At 42.8% G+C, this 20561-nt stretch overlaps 1 protein-coding gene across 1 annotated transcript in view; it reads left to right on the top strand.

Annotated features, from left to right (window-relative positions):
* Window positions 1-20561, top strand: part of ablim2 (actin binding LIM protein family, member 2) — a 444286-nt gene that overhangs the window by 229643 nt on the left and 194082 nt on the right. The window contains exons 7-8 of the mRNA XM_068019832.1: window positions 98-185; window positions 19708-19766. Coding sequence (XP_067875933.1) covers window positions 98-185; window positions 19708-19766 — 147 coding nt within the window. The remainder of the gene's footprint in view (window positions 1-97; window positions 186-19707; window positions 19767-20561) is intronic.

Genomic DNA, 20561 nt, shown 5'->3' with positions numbered 1-20561 from the left:
TAGTATTTTTTGAATATTTAATATTTGACAATTGAACCAACCTGAAGAACTTTAATATTTTGAATTGATGCTGTTCTACCTAATTTTCTTTATTCAGGCAGGAGAAAAACATTACCACCCAGACTGTGCACGATGTGCCAGATGCGAGGAGATGTTTGCAGAAGGGGAGGAAATGTATCTGCAAGGTACAAAAACTAACAATTATTCTTGAGAGATCATAATCTGTTATTTACTGTACTTAGGTTGTAATCAGGCTGCAGAGGGCAACCTCAAACTTTTGCTTCCTGCCTGTAATGAGAAATATCTTGCATCGACATAAATCTGTGAGATCATGTGAAAATATCGATGAATGAGATCAACTCAGTATTATGATCAGAGTTCTGACAGCAAAAAGCCGGACGGTTTTCTGAACAAACCCTATTTATGTTAATATGATTGAAAATCATTCAGTAAAAGAAAGTGGAATCAAAACAAAAGCACAGAAAGGTGTTATTCAAAGAGGTATTAGAAATGAAAAATGCAGTTCTGGACTGTTAGGTTTAAATGAAAATTTAAGCTACTTCAGTGTGCAACATTGTTATATAATTCACTGGCCTGGACAGGTGAGTCAGGGGATCAGAAGGCATTTGAAAGGTTGGCCAGCAGTGGCCCTTGATATTAATGTGGAGTTGGGCGAAGAACAAAACTTTTTGGTAGTGGCTTCCAGCTGTTTACTTTAAGGACCTCAACACAGTTGGCCCATGCCTGTGTCTTCAGGGCAAACCAACTAAAAGAGGCATTAGGCCCCTTGTTAACAAATTCAAAGGGCCTGCTCCAGGTCGCCATGAGGAATGCCTTCACAGCGCCCAAACCAAACGGTGTTGGATGTGTTTCTGATGGGGAGGTTAGCCCTCTAAATTAGATCTCTTTGCACTCATCTTCCATCTGGAAAACCGGTGCATCGACATTCAATTACGCCCCCCTATGATTTTTAATCCATTTACTTGTGGAACTTTTTAAGGCTTTCTTGCTTTGGATTTATCACTCACAACCATTTTCCACATTTGTTGTAAATTTGTCTGAAATTAGCACATCAATTATTCATTTTTTTTAAATTTTGGTAAGTGTCTTGTGTGTTGCTAATGGCCAGTACAATATACATATAATTGTCCCAAGTTATCAATAAATGTACATTTATATTACTTTTCTGGTGTATGCCTATATTACAACAGTGACTATTCTTCTAAAGTACTTCATTGGCTGTGAAGTGCTTTTGGAAATCTTGAGGACATAAAAGGCAGCACAATAAAAATGCAAGCTCTGCAGAGGTGTTTGAATACTTAAGGAGGAAAAAGGATATCGATCAGAAGAAGGAAGAAAATTTAGGGGGAAATACCATAGCATGGTCAAAGCATGGAATCTTGCTTCTGCAAAGGTGAAGGCATCTATATGGAGTTGATGGAACATTCCTTTGTGTTGCTGTCATGAGGGAATGCTGCATCTGAGGCACGCACACCAGCTATTCCACTGGCACCAGGAGTAGGATTCTGGTTACCATCGAGTTCCTTCAAAATACTGCCTGTATACTTTGCAATCCACTTGATATTGTCATCTTCAGACAGTCCCCCAAGATCTGCAGCCCTTCATTCAGTGCCTCCATGTTGAGTTGATTGACTTGCCCAGCTCACTCATGAAGTGCAGCTCCAGCGACTCTCCAGAGGCTCGACGCCATCCAGGACAAAGCAGCCGCTTGATTGGCACTCCATCTACCACCTTAAACATTCACTCCCTCCACCAGCGCCACACAGTGGCAGCAGTGTGTACCATCTACATGATGCACAGCAGCACCTCACTAAGCCTCCTTCGATAGCAGCTTCCAAACCTGCAACTTCTACCACCTAGAAGGACAAGGGCAACAGACGCATGGGAACACCACCACCTGCAAGTTCCCCTCCAAGCCACACACCATCATGATTTGGAACTATATCCTCGTTCTTGCACTGTCGCTGGTTCAAAAACCTGGCACTCCCTCCCTAACAGCACTATAGATGTACCTACACCAGATGGACTGCAGTAGTTCAAGAAGGTGACTCACCACCACCTTCTCCAGGGCAATTAAGGATGGGAAACAAATGCTGGCTTTGCCAGTGATGCTGACATCCCATGAAACTATTAAAAACATTTTACAGTTAATTAAAACCCTCTGGGGTGTTGGCATACAGCAGGGTAGTAGACGCTACTGCTTTGTCAAACATCTGCCATTCATGCTTGGAGGGGCCACGCAGAACCTCCACGTGTCCAATACTTTGTTAGCATCCTTCCCTTTGTGACAGGACTCCTGGAACCATGGGCTAACATGTCGTGCCTCTACTTAAATATATCAGTCTCCAAATCTGGATCCTCTGGTTTTGTGGTGCTGTGTGTGTCACCATGTGTCAGTTTCTCATCTACACCAACTGTGCCCTCTCAAAAGGCTGTTTTTAGCCTGCTGAGTGTTCTATACCAGAAAGCCAGTTGGTGAACGATAGAACTAGAGCCAATCTCTATAAAGCCTGTACCTCCCAACCCAATAACCACAGTTTTAGTCTGGGTCTATTTAGAGGGCTCAAGTGAATCCCCAGTTAATGCCCACCACCTGCATACAGTTAAATACAATTAATATATAATTAACAGATTCCCTTTCACTTTAAGTGAAAATGAGAGTTTATATGCACAACCAAAATTTCAAACCAAATTAAATCAAAAAACTCCATATTCTGTCTAAAGCATTACATTATGGACACCCTCCTCCTGGACCCCTAAAAAAATTCTTTGTACATGCATTTCTTCTTGTAAAAATATCGGACAGTTGATGACTTGAATCCACCCATTTAATTTGAAATTTCCTTTCTCTTCAGCATTCGTTTCAAGCCAGTAAGGTTGATCCGAAACCTTTTCTCATGCTACATTTTGTAGAGTGTACATTATCCCACAATAACGATGATCTACGTAATATTCAAAGATCTTGCTATCTTCAATACACCCCTTGTACAGAATCTCACTTAAAATATTTGACAAATAGAATCCCATATCCACTGCCTCCACAAGAGCCAGTGTTTCAGCAGTTAACGTACTTTTAACAACCCGTTTTCTTTTCCTAGCTTCCCGAGCTAAAGGACAATATTTCCCATTTTCACCCGTAAGAAATATTATGAAACCAGCTGCACTAAAATACCCATCAGGAAGCACAGCTAAAAAATGATTAATTTCATCTTCTTTTGGATCAATGAAAGATGGGAACTTAAGTATGTATCTTTCCAGATTTAATCTTTTTAATGTTTTATTTGCACTTAAAACATTCCCTACTTTTTGGCATCTCACCATAGTACTTAACTCCAATACATCAAAACTAACACCTGGTCTAGTCTGAATGCCCAACCAGTTTAACTGACCAATCAAGCTTTGCAATTGCTCTGTCTATTCCTTAGCTATAACATCATCTTTCTGTGATGACTGAGTACGATTAACCAGAATGGGAGTATTATTCTCTAAATAGGATTATTGATTTAAAGTTATTCCAGGCCTATTCTATCACCATCAATATACTTAAAAGTTCCAAAAGCTTGACGACCACTTTTAAATTCTACTCTAAACTTTTCATTTCTGCAGTACCACCCCAGAAGAAATCGTCGACAAGCATGATGAAGATGCCTGGAAGTTTTCCTTTATGATACCAATATAACACTGTGGTTCTGTTTTTTGTTGAATACAACCTATTTTCAGCAAAACAGATCTCACCAAAAAATACCACATCTGGAAGCATTATTCAGGCCATAGATGCATTTGTTTAATTTCTATAGTTTTCCTTCTACATTTTCTGCCTCTTTGGGCAGTTTCAGAAACACTTTTCTCTGAAAAGTATTGCCCTGCAGCAATGCAGCTTTTGTGTCAATTGGTCTACACTCCCATACAAATGTGGCCAAAAGAGCTAGAAAGATTATCAAGATTATTTTTCCAGCTGTGGGAGAATCCACTCTTAACATTTATCACCCAGTCACTCTTCAAAACCCCTAGCAGGTAGCCTCGCTTTAGCCTTAAAAGTCCAATCTGCAAGGACGTTTTCAGTACAAATCCAGCTATGTGACAAAGCTGGTTGCCCCTTATTTGGTACCTCAGAATACACTCCAATCTCAGTCCAACAGTCTTAATTCCCTTTGTTTTGCTTCTAATTAGTTTATCCTCAAATTTATTGCAGCCACCAAAACTTTGTGATCGTGCTTTTAGTTCTGTTGTGAGCCTGTTCTGCTGCCTTTATTTCATTGTGTAATCTATTCAAGGTATGGTCTCTGCTTCCATCTTTGTCAGGACTAGTACTGCGAGATCTCCCTCTTGCACTATCGAATGATCTTTCTCTGGCATGTGATCGTTTTCAGATGCAAGAATCATTTCCAGACCCACTATCAGTACTTGCACTGTGCTTTCTTACTCTCCACTTTTTCACCCCATTCTGCTAGTCCATGGATCGTGTTTCTTGGCCATCATCCTGAACATTCAACTAATATTTAAACTTGCCACTATCTTTTCCTACACATCCCTCCATTCACTTGACCCTTCTGGAATATATGTCACCCAAATACCTTCTGGGCAGTTCGCCTGTGGATGTGATAGTTCTGTCCTGTGTGCCATGACCACTCACATTACTGCTATTCAGCCCTTGATCTACTGTATCGATCTTTAAAGGTGGCAGGACTTTACAAATTCGTTCTTGGGATGTGAGTATCACTGGCAAGGCCAGCATTTATTGCCCATTGCTAATTGCCCTTGAGAACCGCCTTCTTGAACTGCCGTAGTCCATGTGGTGTAGGAATACCTACATTGCTATTAGGGAGGGAGTTCCAGGAATTTGACCCAGCAACAGTGAAGGAACAACGATGTAGTTCCAAGTTAGGATGGTGAGTGACCTGGAGGGGAACTTGCGGGTGGTGGTGTTCCCATGCGTCTGATGCCCACTGTCCTTCTAAGTGGTAGAGGTCATGTTTGGAAGGTGCTGTCAAAGGAGGCTTGGCAAGTTGCTGCAGTGCATCTTGTGGATGGTATGCACTGTTGCTACTGTGGAGAGAGAGTAATTCGCAAAGCATATGGTATCTTGAGCTTCATAAATAGAGATATTGAGCACAAAAGCAAGGGAGTTATGCTGAACCTGTTCAAAGCTCTAGTTAGGCCACAACTAGAGTGTTGTAACAAAAACAAAATACTGTGAATGCTGGAAATCTGAAATAAAAGTGGGAATTGCTGGAAATACTCAGCAGGTCTGGCTGTGTCTTTCAGAGAGAAAGTGTTAACATTTTAAGTCTGTAACCTTTGTTCAGAACTGGGAAAAGTTATAAATGTAACAGGTTTTGTGCAAGTGAAAGTGGGGGTAGGGTGGGAAGAAGAGCAAAAGGGGAGGTCTGTAATAGGGTGGCGGGCAGGACAGATTAAATGACGAAAGGTTCCATGGTGCAGGGCCAAATGGAATATTAATGGGACAAGTTAAGAAATAAAAGATGTGTCGAGAGGAGGTGTGAACAATAGGATAGCTGCCATCTGAATACAAAGTAAAGGAACGAGACAGAAACCAAGCCAGCAAAGAAACATGAGACAAAATGGGGGCAGGACCTAAACATCTAAAATTGTTGAACTCCATCTTGAGTCCAAAAGGCTGTAAAGTGCCCAGTCAAATGTTGAGGTGCTGTTCCTCGAGCTTGCATTGAGCTTTATTAGAATACTGTAGCAGGCCAAGGACTGAAAGGTCAGAGTGGGAGCAAGGTGGAGAACTAAAATGACAGGCAACTGGAAGCTCTGGGTCACACTTACAGACTGAATGGAGGTATTCCACACAGCAGTCACCCAGTCTGTGCTTGGTCTCCCCGATATAAAGGAGACCACAAGTTAATCACTGTTTTATTGGAAGGAGTGTTTGGGAGGAGGTAAAAGGACAGGTGTCCTCGTGCACTTGCATGGAAAGGTGCCATAGGCAAGGGAGGGGGTGTTGGGATGACTGAGGAGTGGACCAGGGTGTCACAGAGGGAACAGTCCCTTTGGAATGCTGAAAGAGGGGAGGAGAAGATGTGTTTGGTGGTAGCATCATGCTGGTGGTGGCGGAAATGACAGAGGCTGATCCAGAGAATACGGAGGCTGGGGGTGGGGGGGGGGAGGTGCGGTGGGGTGGGGTGGAAGGTGAGGACAAGGGGGATCCCATCATGGTTCTGGGAGGGAGGAGTAGGGGTGAGAACAGAAGCTGCTTTGATCCTCATCCTGCCAGTCTTTAACCCTTCAACACTGCTTGTGTCGAGTATCTGGCCAATTTTGAAATCTGGCAATCAGAGTCCTCTAGTCTTTGTGTCACCCCAGAAAGTCCCATTTGTTTCACAAAGACTGTTTCCCCAGGATTTCTTTTTTCAAGGCAGCACACATCTGATCCAACTGGGTATCCCTCTCTGAGAACAAAACACCAGAAAAAACCAGGGCCAGTCCATATGAGACACCTTAGCACAATCCAGCAATTTAAATACTAGAGCTGATCCAGAGATCCCAAAATTCAATTTCATCAGTCTTTTATACAGTCTGTTCAAGTCCATGATGTATTCTTCCATGGAATGACAATCTGTTTTCTGAAACCTATCAAAGTTTGACCATGCCTCACAGACATTTAACAGATCATCTTTCTTGTAGATTTCATCCCAGAACTCTAATAGAAGGTCTAATTCTTCATCACAATCCAACTGATGAGCATCCAGCTCACATAATACTTTACTTCTGATTTTACTTCTGATAGGAAGCGACAACACCAAGGCCACACTATGTTTCCTATCTGGTGGGAACGTAAACTTTGTCCACATCACCACTTTGTTCTTCCACTGGTCATATGGTTCAGACTCCGAGAACATTGGAGGGTAATCATATCCCGACAATTTGCACCTGTTTTCTGCCATTTTTCAAAATGGCTACTTGAATTGTAGCTTTCTGTCTGGAATTTTTTTCTCAGCTTCCAACCTTCACCTTGAGGCCACCATCTTTCGCTGCCATGTTATAATCCAGAAAGCCATTGGCAAAGGTTAGAACTGGAAACAATCTTTACACAATTAGAGAATTCAGAAGAAACTTCTTTAACCAGAGAGTGGAAAGAATGTGGAGTTCACTGAGCTGGATTTTGTGGAGAGGGCAGAAGTCCTGCTGCCGGGGCTGAAAGCGGCAGGAGACCCCACTTCAATGGGCAGCAGGACCCAGGCAACATTTTGCTGGTGGCAGCCAATTAAGTGGTCGCTGCCAAGGCCACTATCCAATTAAGGACGGCGGCCTACTCCCTGGAGCTGCCAGCCCAGCAAATGGCCGGCAGCTCAGCAGCGCCATCCAATTAAGGAGCACTGGTGGAATATACAGTCTGTTAACTTGAATGTGTGTAATCAGAATTCTGTCTTAATCAACAACTTTATGTAATTCTTATGAGAAAAGTGGTAACAGATGGAGAGATTGAAGAATACATGGAAACGGTAAGTAAGAAAAGGTATATGTTCTCACAAACCCACCAAAGGCACAATGACTCTTGTATCTCCATCCCCAACTGCAATTCCAGTGTTGAAGCCAATGATTGCCTTGTGGTGTTAAATGTCTGATGTTGTAAAATGCACTCCAGGGGCCTGCCGTTCTATGGCATTGTATTTTCTTTTCTTTTGCAAAATTAATGCATAGTGTTAAGATCATGTGAGGAGTGGTCGAAGGGCTCTCCTCTTCTCTCTCTCCTTGTTTGACCACAGCAGGTTTATTTCTTTTTGAAGTGGATATACTTGCCAGTTTAGTGAGTATTTAGCTGTTTATGCACCATGATCATAAAAAAGAACCAATTGTACAGGTTTTATTAAGCTTAACAAAGAAAGAGGCTAGCTTTATTGTACTTAAACCGATCTAAGTAAAATAATAAAATACGCTCCAACTTTCTCGCTCTCTCTCTCTCTCTCTCTCTCTCTCACACACACACACACACACACACACACACACACACACACACACACACACACACACTAGGTTACAGAGTGGGGAAGGATAGACTGTTCGAATTAGAATCCAGAGAAGTAAAAGCAATATACAGTCTGTGGAGGGTGGTGACTCGGCTGGCTTCAGGCTGAATTCAGTTGTCACGCAACTTTCCTTTGGTGGTCCTTGGGCTTCCGGTATGAAGATGTGGATGCTGATTTGTTGTTTCCCCGGAAGGCAGCAATGCGGCTGATTTCCTTCAAGCGGGTTTCTGTCTGTCCTTTCCGGAACCTTCACAAAACTTTGTATAGCTCCACCCTCAGGCTTAAGTCATTAAGCGCAGTGGCTAGCACTGCAGCCTCACATCTCCAGCGACCCAGGTTCGCTTCTGGGTACTGCCTGTGCGGAGTTTGCAAGCTTTCCCTGTGACCACGTGGGTTTCCTCTGGGTGCTCCGGTTTCCTCCCACATGCCAAAGACTTGCGGGTCGATAGGTAAATTGGCCAATGTAAAATATTTCCCCTAGTGTAGGTAGGTGGTACAAGAATTGAGCGAAGGTGGGGATGTGAGAGGGAAAAATGGGATTAATATAGAATTAGTATAAATGGGTGGTTGATGGTCAGCACGGACTCGGTGGGCCGTAGGGCCTGTTTCGGTGCTGTATCTATGACTCTATGACACTGAACACTACAGTCTGCAGCAGGGAATATGCCTTGGTGCTCACGATCAGCAGGCAGAGTTCGAAGCTTGCAAACTTTGAGTGGTTTGTCTCCACCAGTTTAATATTCAGGTTTCCAGCCAGTGGATTAAAAAAATCATCATTCAACATAGCACGTTTTCGTGACAATAGCATTGATTGGCTGCTACATTCTGGTGGAGAAGATTTGCTAAACTTGTATCATGAAATTATGCTGAACTTGTTGGACAACATTTAGAATGTTTGCAGTCTGCAGCTTTGGTTGACATGTTATAAAAAGGATACAGAGGCACTGGAGAGCTTACAAAAAAGAGTTACAAGAGAATGGTACCAGAACTGTGAGTTTCTACTTATGAGGAAAGGGTGAACAGCCTGGGTCTCCTTTCTCTTGAAATCAGAAGGCTGAGGGATGAGGTCTTGAAAATTATAAAAGCTTTTAATAGAGTAGATGCAGGAAGCGGGAGGCAACCCCACATGGGCAGGCAGTGGGACCCAGGGTGGCATTTTGCTGATGGTGGCCAATTAAGTGACAACCATTCAATTAGGAGCAGCCAATCTGCCAACTTTCCCACCCCTGGCAAAATGGGAAGATGTCTGGCACCCTCCCCCCCCCCCCCCCCCCCCCACAATACCTTCCCACACCATTTTGCCAGCCTTCCCACCTCCTAGCTTGTTTCCAAAGGGCCTGGCAAATTCCAGCCGCTGTCACTGGGAGTGGTTGAGGTGAATAGTATAGATAAGCATACGAGGGAGAAGGGGATAGATAGTTATGCTGATACAGTTAGATAAGGAAGAATGGGCGGAGACTCAAATGGAGTATAAATGCCTGAATAAATTTCTTGTGCAAATGGCCTGTTCCTGTGCTGTATATTCTATGTAATCCTCAAGATGCTGCAGTCGCAGTCAGGGTTTGTGTAAGGGATGGTTCTAATGTTAGGTATCAAGTGGGACTTTGATGTGCTAGCACACGTTACAGGATATAAGACACCACGAGTACTGACAAATGACTGTTTCTGAGACAAGGAACGTGGTTCATTTGTTACCTCAAAGGGCAATGCTTGATTATTTTTTCAGGAAATACCCATAGGTTTCTGTTATTCAGCTATCTGCCCTGCTGGTTTTCTGAAAAGGCTCTTACCTTTACTGACCGAGTGAGATCATTAAACCTTTCCAACACTGTAAGGGGTGATAAAGATCATACTCACAGCCACAACCATGTGGTCTGTACTGCTGCATGTAACAGCTTTGTTCCTAGTATTCCAACAATGGCGTCCCCTGTTCTCTAATTTGGGACCGCAACTCTTCTACACCAGTCTCAGAAAAGTTAGATGCTCCCTTTTTCCCTTATGTTATAGCAGCCATTTCACTCTCTCTTCCAATGTTCATCCATTTAAGTACATGCAGCTCTTTAAATAAGGAAGTTGCTCTGGTGCTCTACTCCCTTGCAGAATTTCCACTCCAGTTCCATCCCCTCCCTACAACATTGGAATGTCTGGTTTCCTGCTGGCGGGACTTATCCCCTTGTTTTTTTTTATTTGCGGGATATAGGTGGCGCTGGTAAGGTTGCATATATTGTTCATCCCTGGTTGCCCTGAAAAGGTGGTGGGCCTTCTTCCTGAACCACTAGTAGCTGTTTGATACAACTTATCCTGCCAATTTTATTGAAATGCTGTGACTCTGGGATTTTGAGTAGAGTTAGCTTCCTCTGATTTCGGCAGGCCTAAGTCTAGTCACATCACTCTTACATTGCCACATCAGGGACTCAGGAATTTTGGTTCTCGACCACAGGAGTTGAATTAGCATGCCCCCATTTTTGCATGCAGCCCACTGCTCCCACCACCCACCCCCTGCATGTTGTTAATACAACACAAATATTGAGGTATGAGGAGCCCTGGATATTGGGCCACGAACCGCACCATAATAGGAATGGCACTGACAGTGCAGTCTTGCATGACAGGTGCTGCAAGCTTGTGTACATCTTGCAATAAGTTCTTGCATTTTGCAGTCGAGACCAGGCTGTAGGGATTAGGGTTCTGGAGATGCGGTTGGAGCGGAGAGATCAGGGGTAGGGGTGGGAGTGTGTGGTGGGGGCAGGAGATGGAGTTGGGGTTGAAATGAAGGATTGGGAAGTGGTAGATGAATTCAGGGCCTCAGACAAGAATTGTGAGGTTGTGGGATGGTCTGTATCTCAGGACTTGGAGCAGCGATGATTGGGATGGAGATTGTAAGTACTTATCTTAGTTTTACTTCGACGATGCTTAAAGTTGTTTTTCTCCTGGGACAGCCTCAGAAAAAAACCAGTGTCCTACCGGGGACCTGAAACAGATGCTAGGCCTCTTATTTACATAGGCAAAAGGCATAAACTCTGCTTCAGGATGGGGTTAAGGATGCCTCTTGTTTGTCCTTAACCCTTAATATGGCAAGTATGGACTTCCAGCTGGATATGTGTGCTCTTTTGGTGCCTTTGAAGGCACAACAAAGACATGGAGGGCTAAATTCGGCTGCATCTTCAGGCTCTATAGGGCTCAATTTAACACCCCATGTCTTTGTTATGGGCAGGGAGAGTGCTCTCACCATGGAGTCCATTGCAGCAGCAGCATTCATGCATTTTAAACTCAAAGGATCTTAATTTCACAGGCTCTTTGCTCAGGAAACTTGAATTTGTTGATTTAGTAACAAGTGTCGACAAGCTGGTTACATGTTGGCAATGATCATCTCATATTGGCTCAGTGCTTGGATTGTGGAGCTACATCTCAGTTACCAGAAGTGAAGGGCATGTATAACTTTATGCCAGTGTTTTGGGGTTTGTGCTACTCAGCCCCTTCTGATTAACAAGCAGTACTATCTTGACTTGTATACCTGTGCGATCTGGGGAGTAATTATGACTCTATGATAGTGCGAATCGGCAGTCCGTTTTAAATCACTAACAATTTTTAATTCCATTGCCCCTCTTTGATTTCATGTGCTCAAATACTGCAGCAGGGCTTAAACCATCTGACTTTGAGGAGAGAATGATACCCACTGCACTAAGACGAAAGCATCAAATTGATGTCATCATGATCCACACCAGAAAATACTGTGTTACTGTATCCAAATATAAAAAACATGAACTTCCTTAGCTAGAAAAACTAGATCATATTGGGAGTGTTAACATACATTTCTCTTGGTGGGATAGTGGTCTGATCAGTTAGTACTATTGGTATTCTTGTTGTTTGTGATTAATTTATGGAAGGTTCAGTCTTTTGTACAAAGAGACTAGAAGGTTTTTTGTTCCAAAGTTTAAAGGTTTTATAAAGAAGCTGCAGTGCAAGAAGTAAAGATGTAAAAATACAAGAGTACAATTCTAATATATCAGACAAGACGTTGAGATGCAACCTGGCAAAGGTTAACACCGACAAGGTTCTGAGGTGCACTTTTGAAGGACCATTTGAGCGACTCAGTATCTGAGAACGTTCTCATGTCTATGCTTTAAGTCCAATTTTTTAATATATTAATCCCCCACTGCATTTTAGGTCATTGAGCCTGCTTTGGACCAGCATGTCAATCAATTTCAATGTCTCACAATCCAAGCAATCATCTGCTGATTCCTGCACATTCCACAATATGGCTGAACAGATAGTAACACTTTCCATAAACATGAGATAATAAATGGAGACATGGTGTCTCACTACATGACTTTCATCAAGGGCAAACTAACTAAACAAGGTTTCAATCTTTTAATGGAAGAATTGCTAATGCTAACAATGTCATATAGAAATTCTTATTCTAAGTTGAAAGCCTGCAAATGTGTTTTAGTTACATTGTTTGTGACCCGATTAGACATGGTCTTAAGTTTGTGTAAAATCTTATATTGACAAAAGTTTTAGATGACTGCATTAGCACTGGACGCTGTTTAAACTCTAATGAATAGGCATGGCATTGAGCAGGAATAAGGAAATATTATGCAATGTTATAATAGCCTAATTATCAAAATGCTTCAATAGTTGGGAGTAATTATTTTGAGATATAGAAGAGAGTTCTAAGACAGGATTCTTGGTAGTGTGGAGGAACAGAGGGATCTTGGGGTCCATGTCCATAGATCGCTCAAAGTTGCCACCCAAGTTGATAGGGTTGTTAAGGCGTATGGTGTGTTGGCTTTCATTAACAGGGGGATTGAGTTTAAGAGCCGCGAGGTTATGCTGCAGCTCTATAAGGCCCTGGTTCGACCACACTTGGAATATTGTGTTCAATTCTGGTCGCCTCTTTATAGGAAGGATGTGGAAGCTTTAGAGAGGGTGCAGAGGAGATTTACCAGGATGCTGCCTGGACTGGAGGGCATGTCCTATGAAGAAAGATTGAGGGAGCTAGGGCTTTTCTCATTGGAGCGAAGAAGGATGAGAGGTGACTTGATAGAGGGGTACAAGATGATGAGAGGCATAGATAGAGTGGATAGTCAGAGACTTTTTCCCAGGGTGGAAAGGGCTATCACCAGGGGGCATAATTTTAAGGTGATTGGAGGAAGGTTTCTGGGAGATGTCAGAGGTAGGTTCTTTACACAGAGAGTGGTGGGTGCGTGGAATGCGCTGCCAGCGGTGGTAGTAGAAGCAGATACATTAGGGGCATTTAAGCGACTCTTGGATAGGTACACGGATGATAGTAGAATGAAGGGTAGGTAGTTAGTTTGATCTTAGAGTAGGTTAATAGGCTCGGCACAACATCGTGGGCCGAAGGGCCTGTACTGTGCTGTACTGTTCTATGTTCTATGTCCACTCTAGTCAGCACAGTTTCAGAGATTTCCTGAATGATTTCAATCCTGCTGGCCAATTCACCTCAGCAGTAGAATCTGCAGGCCCTCTCCTTTTCTGGATATTTTGTTCTGTAAGACCACAAGAAAAAGTTTGGGCAGATTCTTGTGTATTTTTTTTTTTTGCCAGGCATTAAATGGATCTAATTGTGTGATATGCATATATAAGTCCAATCTTGTGTATCCCATTGTACTCCCATTCAGGAGAGGATGGGAATGAGGACATCAAGTGTACATGCAGCTTTCTTTGTTACATTGACCTCATCAGAGGTACAAATGTGGACAGTTTAAATAGTCACAAGCCCTACACCATTTTCATAATTCCATAATTATTAGCTCAGAGTTTTACTAATTTTGCACAACCAACTTTGAAAACTTATACAAAATTCAAAACATTCCTGACAGAAAATTGCAGTTACACAATATTGGAAGTGCATGGAAATTGCAATAAAACATGACTGCACGAAATAGGATTTATATAAACATCAAGTAAAAGTAGACAATTTGTACAGCTCTGTATCACAGCCCATTAATCCATTCACTTCATTATTATGTAGTCTTAACAAAAGCAGACAATGCATTCAAGAAGCATATATTCCAGTGCAAAATAATTATATTTTTCTTTCCATCTCCTCCCAGTGTCTGACTCATGGTGGGATATGATTCAACAGGTGCTAGCAGCTCACTGAAATGGCCATTCTTCCTGTGTGAGCCTATACAGTGAGTGTCAGTCAGCATTTGGCTGAGGGAGAGAAGAAATGGCTGGCTTTTGGTCAGTGATAGGAACCTTGGTCAAATTGTTTCTCCCTCATTAGGCCAGGTACTCTGAGGCCTATTGCGCTGCTTCCATTTCTGCTGCTGCTGATATCAGCTAACTCAGCTGAGAACAGAGATCTCAATGTGTATGGTTGAAGTACTTGAGCAAATAATCCTCTTAAGTACTTTCCTGAGTGTCCAGGGAATCAACATGAAACATGGAATACAAAAAGACCATTCAGCCCCCTTCTATAGACCATGTTACCCTAATTATGATCTGTACATTAACCCACATAATCTTTTAAGGGAAGGTTCAAACTATAGAATTTTATAGCACAGAAAGAGACTATTCAGCCTATCGTGTCTGTGTTGACTCTTGCTAGAACAATCTGAAATTAAGCCCACTGCCCCACTAGCTGCTCCTAGCCTTGTGCGTTCCTCTGCTTCAAATATTTATCCACTTTTCCTAAGAGGTGCAATGGTGTTAGTGTCAACCACTCCTTGTGGCAAAGCATTCCATCTCCATCAAATGTCTGAATAAAGACACTTCTCCTAATCATCATCTTTCCTCTGAATGGCATTTTGAAATTGATGACCCCTCGTCATTGATTCTCCAACCAGAGAAAAAAAATCTTTTCATATTCACCCTATTCAAAACTCTTCGTAATTTTGTAAGGTGGCTGTTTTAAAATGTGACTCCACTGACCCTACAGCAGGTACTTCTGAGGACCAGGAAAGCTGGAACTTCTAATGTATTAAGTCTGTTCCTTTTACATTGGTGGCTTTATTGGCTGCAGCAATTCCTGTGCAATTCTGAAACTGGTGTGTTTTGGTCTCAGCCTAACTTGAGGTCCTTCTGGTGGATTGTTGCCAAAGTTACAGCAGGGATGTGCTAGAAGGACCATAGATTTTTAAGGACCACAATATAACATTATTTAACTCTTATGCTCATATTCTTATCTATGGATTTGTTTTAACAAATCTATGAACATGTTTATAAACATGTCAGTGAATTTATTAAAATTGACACAGAGAGGAAAACATTAACAGTGTTATTTAGAGATCTCAGGGGCTAAATTTGAAAGCCCACAAAAAACAGGTGCAGAGATCATGATGCCTTATTAACCCACGCTGTTGCTTCTGATGCAAGCAGCATGGCAATTTTGTGCTACCTGCTAATTTGCAGAATTTCTTACTGCAGCCAGCAATAAATGCACTGTTGAGTAGCTGTGCATCAGCAGGAGGTCCAAGCTTGTGCAAGGCTAGCACCACTTAAAGGTAGCCTATACTACTTAAAGCCAGACTGAACCTTCTAAAAGGGACATACATTCTGACTGGAGCAGGTGTTGGAATTTCTTGTGGAAGAGAGACTGAGCAGAAAAGAAGAGTAAATTATGGCATAACGGGGAGAGTGTACCTCAGGGTTCTCTGATACTGCAGTGGACACCTTAGTGGAGGAGGAAGAGAGAGACACTCCATCCAGAGGAGTCAGGATGCCCTACAGACAAACTGTGAAGGCCGTGGGACCTGATAGCAGTGGTGATTAATGCCAGCAGTTAAGCTGTGGTACTGCATCTACGTCCTCACAAGAAGTTCAATGACCTCACATGAATAGTCAATGTTAGTGAATTCATTTTCAAATGCCATATCCCACCAACTGAACCAGTAGCCTCACACAGTGCTTAATGCAGCACACCCCCATCACTCACCTACCAACAATCTCTATCAGTCGCAACTCTCATCTAACATTCATAGCTTCGGCTCACCCTCTCATCGTTAGCACCGCTGCAAACTTCACACGCACATCTCACATCTGGCGCACACTGCCAGTCATCCAACTATGACAGGCACATCAATGAAACACATTGCAGCACTCTCACTGACACACTTCCCTCCCTCTTGCAGGAATAGGCTGTGCATAACAGGACGCAACAGGATCTAACAGGAGGGAGACATCCATAGTTGCATGTCCTTACCCCGATGAAGGAGACGGTGGTGGCCATCATTGGAGCAGTCATCACTGAGCCTGTGCTCAGCAGCAGTGCTGAAACCATCGAAGATGACTGCAACCTCATACCTAACCCTTCCTGTATTCCATTTCCCCCTCATCCCACAATTTCTTCTGATTTTCAAGCTGCAGATGGGTATAAGCATGCATTTCTTGCTCTCTGCTTTCCCCTCACAGCAACCCTACCCTTTTGTCTTTCTCATTTCAGATACCCAAGAATTGCACCCTGGCCAGGCAGTGGTTGAAGAACAGAAAGACAGTGATGAAGAAGAAATATGTCGCTCACTCTGACACTCACAGACACCAGCTCAAATACTGACACTGCACATAATCTAGAAGATAGCATTGAAGCAGGATCTGCACATGGTGTGAGCCTGGGCGCAAATGACCTGCAGCCAGAGCAGGGGACCAGGATAGTGGTGCCAGCTCACCAGAGTGCGAGGTCACAAGCGAGTGCCGAGAACTCAGAAAGAGGACTTCAGTGGTCTGGGCTACAGAAGAAGGCTGATGGATACACTTGGTGCATTGAGAAGCATGTCAGAAAGCCTGCATGCAATGTGAAGGAGCATGAAAGGGTCTGGCACCAACATGGCGCAGGACCTTGCGTAGAGCTTGGAGCCCATTCTCCAACTCCATTTGCACAATTGCGGACCCCACAATGATAGTGTCTGATGGAGGATGCCTCAACTTACATTGCAACAGAAGCAGAGACCTCCCAACAACTGAGTGCTGCAGTGGAAGCTCACACTGAAGTCCTGCAAAGTCAGCTTGCTGTCATGCAAGCTTAAACAGACCTTGTGCAAGGTCAGCTTGCTGCCATGCAAGTTGCAGCCATCATGACTACTGCCATCATGGCTGTGCATATCTTTGTTCAAAGGGGCTTTCAGGGTGTCATAACAGTCCAGCAATCTATCCTCCAATAGATTGCTGAGGTGTCACTCTGGGGGAGTACCAGTGGTTTCATGGAGCGCAAAGCTGTTATCTTCTCTCAGATTGATAGCATTCCTCCTGCAAAATTTCAAACAAAACTTGGCAGTTAACTGTCAGTCACCATAAACTGGTGCCTTCTCCATGGCTGCATCTCTACCAATCATAGTCTACTTGCCAACCGATCAGCACTCTCTTCTACAGTATAAATATGGTGTTTTCCCTGACATTGGTATTCTTGCGAATTGTCCTGATGTGTGCAAGATGAACAGCTTTGACAAAATGTTTCTATTTTCAGCAATAAAAGATTTCTGGATATGCTCCTCAAGTGCTGTAACCTGCAGGGCTACGGACCAAATTCTGGAAGGTGGGGTTAGGCTGGGTGGCTCATTTTTCAGCAGATGCAGATACAATGGGCCAAGTGGCCTCTTTCTGTGCTGTAAACTTTCCATGATTCTAAGTGTGCATGGTTGTGTACTGGAGTTATCAGCCATGTCGTCAAAGGACAGCTCTAGTTTCCCAGTAGTCACCCTCTGATTTCTCATGGTGGCTCAAATGTAGAAGGCACAGTGGACTGACCTGCATGATATTCTGCATATGGTCACACACCAGTTGCAGGTTGAGGGAGTAGAATTCATTTCAGTTGCAGGGCATCTCAGAGTTGATATACAGCATCTGCAAAGTGATGTGCATGCAGTCAATGACACCCTGCACCATTGGGAAGCCTGACATTGTAGTGAAACTGCGTGTTTGCTTTGCCTGCTTCTCCCTGACAAAAGAGAATAAAATGTAGTCAGCTCTCTTAGAATACAGAGCCTTAGTGACGTCCCATATGCAACAGTTGACAGCAAACTGGAAAATGTTGCAAATATTGTGTACTCTGGCCCAGCACATAAAAACTCATGACCACGGTCACCTTCATAGTCATAGGCAATGCTGTTCTCGCCATGTCTGAGGTTGCAGTTGCAGCTGCAATAGGTGGCAGATTTCAGTGAGGACGTCCTTAGTGATGTGAAATTATCTGACACATTGTTCCTCACTGTTATTCTGGGTGGATATGACCTCCTGCTGCGAGCCCAATCCTTCCTCCTCCTTCCTCTTCCAGCAGCTCCATGTTGCCTCTGTTCATTCTCCCCGTTATGTTGTAGTCCAACACTGCTGAATGCATTAAAATAAAAGCAAAATACTGCGGATGCTGGAAATCTGAAACAAAAACAAGAAATGCTGGAATCACTCAGCAGGTCTGGCAGCATCTGTGGAAAGAGAAGCAGAGTTAACGTTAAGGGTCGCTGACCCGAAACGTTAACTCTGCTTCTCTTTCCACAGATGCTGCCAGACCTGCTGAGTGATTCCAGCATTTCTTGTTTTTGTACTGCTGAATGCATGTCTGGAACCTTTGATGTCAAGACCGTGTCCTTCAGTACGAGCCACACTTTAAACTTTTGCAACTTTAAAGAACTCTAGAAACCACTAAACACTTCTATAAGCGCAGAAAGAGCCAGTAGAAATCTATCAACTAACCTGTAAACAGATGTTGATCCTTTTAAATAGCACTGGTGGGTGGATGGGGAGCACAGTCCCTCCTGCTGCTGAACTCCTGTTCAACTTTGCATGTTTAAGAATGGTTTAACACCTTCACCGAAGTGGCATTGGAGGAAAAATTATGCTCATAGCGCTGAAAAAACAGGTGCGAGGAAGCCGAATGTTGTGGCCCCCTCTTTTTTTTTTAGATTAGAGATGCAGCACTGAAACAGGCCCTTCGGCCCACCGAGTCTGTGCCGAGCATCAACCACCCATTTATACTAATCCTACACTAACCCCATATTCCTACCAAACATCCCCACCTGCCACCTACCTACACTAGTGACAATTTATAATGGCCAATTTACCTATCAACCTGCAAGTCTTTTGGCTTGTGGGAGGAAACCGGAGCACCCGGAGGAAACCCACACAAACACGGAGAACTGGCAAACTCCACACAGGCAGTACCCGGAATCGAACTCGGGTCCCTGGAGCTGTGAGGCTGCGGTGCTAACCACTGCGCCACTGTGCCGCCCTGATTTGGCTTTGTCCATGTCAAAAATATACTTACATGCACTGGTAATATTTTAGATTTATTGTCATATTAAAACTCATTTACTCATTTCTACTTCCCACTAAGTGCAAAGGGGCATAGTCAAGGTTCCAAGAGAAAAAAAAACCACACTTTTACTTTTACACTGTAATCCTCCCACTTGGAATTGTCCATCCCCTTGTGCAGAATATTGGACCCATCAATGAAGCAGGTAAAATTAAAATTTCTACTTATACATTCTTCCTAGTCCTCGTGCATAATGTTAATTTGTTATTACAGCACCATTGACACTTTTCTCAGATACCCCAATCCCCAAATTACTTTTAGGCCATTGGAGCGCAGAATGAAGCAAACTGTATAAAAGGTGAAAGAAAAATGTGAATTTGGATATAAGTAACAAGTATGCATTTTATTCAAATACACTGGAGAATTTCTAATACTTTTTCCATTGTTTACTGTTACTTTTTATTATTTATTTCTCACTTGCTGCAGGGACTTTAATCTGGCACCCAATCTGTAAACAGGCTGCCAGGGCAGAAGAAAAACAAAAGGTAAGGAGAAAGCAGCATAGTCACATCTGCAACTAAATGATGTGAGTTAAAAAGCTAAGAATCAATATTTACCATACTCTACCATGATTATTCAAATTCAGATAATTTATTGTTCTTTATTAATTCCAGTTGAACTTCCTTACAGCTGATTTTTATCTTTTACAATATTGCAGGTTTGATTTATAAGCTTTTAAAATGAAGTGTGTACTGTTAGACTATAAACACACTGATTTATTGCATCAGTTAGTTACTGAATTTTAAAATTTCAACAGCAGCGCATTTATTTATACAGCACCTTGAAGGTGATAATTTTAAAGTTTTGAGTAAGCACTCTCTGTTACTGAAATTTTTTTAAATATAGTTTAGGGTAGAGGGGAAAGCAAATTAACATTACAGCCACATGAGTACCACATGCATCCAACAAACAACTGTGCACACATAACATTTAATAATGGGGACAGTAGATTAGTGGTAATGTTACTGGTCAAGTAATCCAGAGACCCACACTAATGCTCCAGAGATGAGCGTTCTAATCTGACCACGGCAGCTGGGGGATTAAAATTCAATCAATTAATAAATCTGGAATAAAATGCTAGTCTCGTTAATAATGACACAAAACTATCAGATTGTCGGTAAAAACCCATCTGGTTCACTAATGTCCTTTGGGGAGGAAATCTACCATCCTTACCTGATTTGTCCAACATGCGACTCCAGACCCACAGCAATGTGGTTGACTCTTAACTGTCCTCTGAAATGACCTAGCAAGCTTCTCAGTTTTATTAAACCACTGCAGAA

The sequence above is a fragment of the Heterodontus francisci genome, chromosome 1 (genome assembly GCF_036365525.1).
Source record: "Heterodontus francisci isolate sHetFra1 chromosome 1, sHetFra1.hap1, whole genome shotgun sequence".
In the NCBI taxonomy this organism is placed as follows: Eukaryota; Metazoa; Chordata; class Chondrichthyes; order Heterodontiformes; family Heterodontidae; genus Heterodontus; species Heterodontus francisci.
This window is presented reverse-complemented; position numbering and strand designations above follow the sequence as displayed.